This window comes from Dysidea avara, chromosome 3 (assembly GCF_963678975.1).
Source record: "Dysidea avara chromosome 3, odDysAvar1.4, whole genome shotgun sequence".
Taxonomy (NCBI): domain Eukaryota; kingdom Metazoa; phylum Porifera; class Demospongiae; order Dictyoceratida; family Dysideidae; genus Dysidea; species Dysidea avara.
In genome coordinates this window covers 44,436,009-44,437,688 of record NC_089274.1, presented here as the reverse complement: position 1 = coordinate 44,437,688, position 1,680 = coordinate 44,436,009, and the positions used below count along the sequence as shown (strand labels likewise).

Sequence of the window (1,680 nt, the reverse complement as noted above, 5' to 3'; positions counted from 1 at the left end):
CAACCATCTCTACAAGCCATTAAAATGCGGAGTAATCCGGTCTAATCTTGGCAGGGGCATGTATTAAAATATTTGTGGGTGCCTTATAGTCTGAGCTGTCAATAGAGGCCACACCACCATGGGTAACCAAGCATAGCCAATAATCTTAAGACTGTCTTCAGTAGTTTCTTCAGTAGCTAAAAATGGCATATGTGGTTCTTCAAACATAGCTACACTTAGTTATATCGGTATATTGTATCGGTATCATATCGGTTTGAAAATGATTAATCCATATCGTATCGGTATCGGTATCGGATCGGTATAGTTTTCTTATATCGGTACACCTCTAGGAACAATGGAGGTTTCGAGCGAATTAGACGGTGCTGAGGATATCATTCATGAAGATATGGCGCTATCATAATAAGGAAGCAGCACATTTAACGATGCTCTTGTAGAACAAGGAGACTCTAAGGGTGATATTCAGTGGATAGATGACGAATCCGTCATGTCTGGGGTCGTGTCTCCACCTAGCTTTTTTCATAAAAAGCGTGTGACATCGACAGCAGGTAAAGCTTGACGAGGGTCCTATTGTTGTGTTCCGCTATGCCACAGCTCATCAGGAGAGAATACAGAAAGAAAGAGGCTAGGATTGCCAGCTGTCTCATTTCACTGTTTCCCAGATCCCAAAACGCAGAAAGGGAAGGAATGGATTAAACGAATACGCAGAGATCCAAGGCCCAAGTTCAACATTGCAAAAAACACTAAAATTTGCTCCTTGCATTTCACACCAGAGGACTATGTTTTTAGTGAATTACAACTGGAGTTAGAACTGGAGTCATGCAGGCCTCGTTTAAAGCCAAATGCATATCCAACTGTGTTTCCTTGGACTCAAACAGTGTTACAATGTTCAATCATGACATCAAAGATAGCTACTTCTTCACAGCAACGGTGTGATCTAAGGTCAACAGACTCGACTGAACCATTTAGCCATGAAATCCCTGATGATCTCACAGATGGTTATACCACTTTTTAGGAAGCTGACGAAAGGATTCAGGACTTGGAATTAGAAATTCAGGAACTAAAGGATAAGTGTCAGGGTTTGGAAACAAAGACCTGAAAATGGATTGTAAGCAGTTGGAAGTGAAAGTGCAGAAACTCAAAGGCAAGCTACAAGAAAGTAAGAATAATGCAGCACAGCAACTTTTTCGTTTGGAAAATGTTAAACAGAAAGCTGGTCTAGTTAAACTTTATACAGGATTCCCAGATTTTGATACGCTGATGATTTTTTATGAGGAAGTCTTGAAGGACAATGCCGAAGTAATGCGGTTATGGAAGGGCAAAGATTGCAAAGATGATTTTGATTGTGTTAAGTGTGGATGGCCAAGTAAACTTTCGTTATTGGAGCAGTTTTTTTATGACGCTTGGGATTACCGGAGTTAGATCTTGCTAACCGATTTGGTGTGTCACAATCTTCAGTGTCACGTATAACCTTGACATGGATCAATTTGATGTACCACAATTTCAAGGCTATTGTGAAATTTCCATCATAAAATGTAGTAAATAAACACATGCCAGAGATCTTTAAGAAGGGAATATCCAAACACCAGGATCATTATAGATGTAACTGAGCTTGTTATAGAACGCCCTTCATCACTGTTACATCAATCGGCTACGTTTTCAAACTACAAGAACAGAAATACT

General features: G+C 39.9%; 1 protein-coding gene across 1 annotated transcript; it reads left to right on the top strand.

Moving 5' to 3' along the window:
* The first annotated feature begins 484 nt into the window (after positions 1–484).
* Positions 485–1,012, top strand: LOC136248532 (uncharacterized). Its single transcript, XM_066040305.1, has 2 exons — positions 485–545; positions 600–1,012. Exons 1-2 carry the CDS (start codon positions 485–487, stop codon positions 1,010–1,012), a joined length of 474 nt encoding a protein of 157 aa, XP_065896377.1.
* Positions 1,013–1,680: the final 668 nt, after the last annotated feature.

Bases quoted from the DNA above. Each gene is read 5' to 3' on its own strand.
- LOC136248532 (XM_066040305.1), top strand. From the start codon at position 485: ATGTCTGGGGTCGTGTCTCCACCTAGCTTTTTTCATAAAAAGCGTGTG. The intron at 546-599 runs GTAAAGCTTGAC...ACAGCTCATCAG, and splicing joins GCGTGTGACATCGACAGCAG to GAGAGAATACAGAAAGAAAG.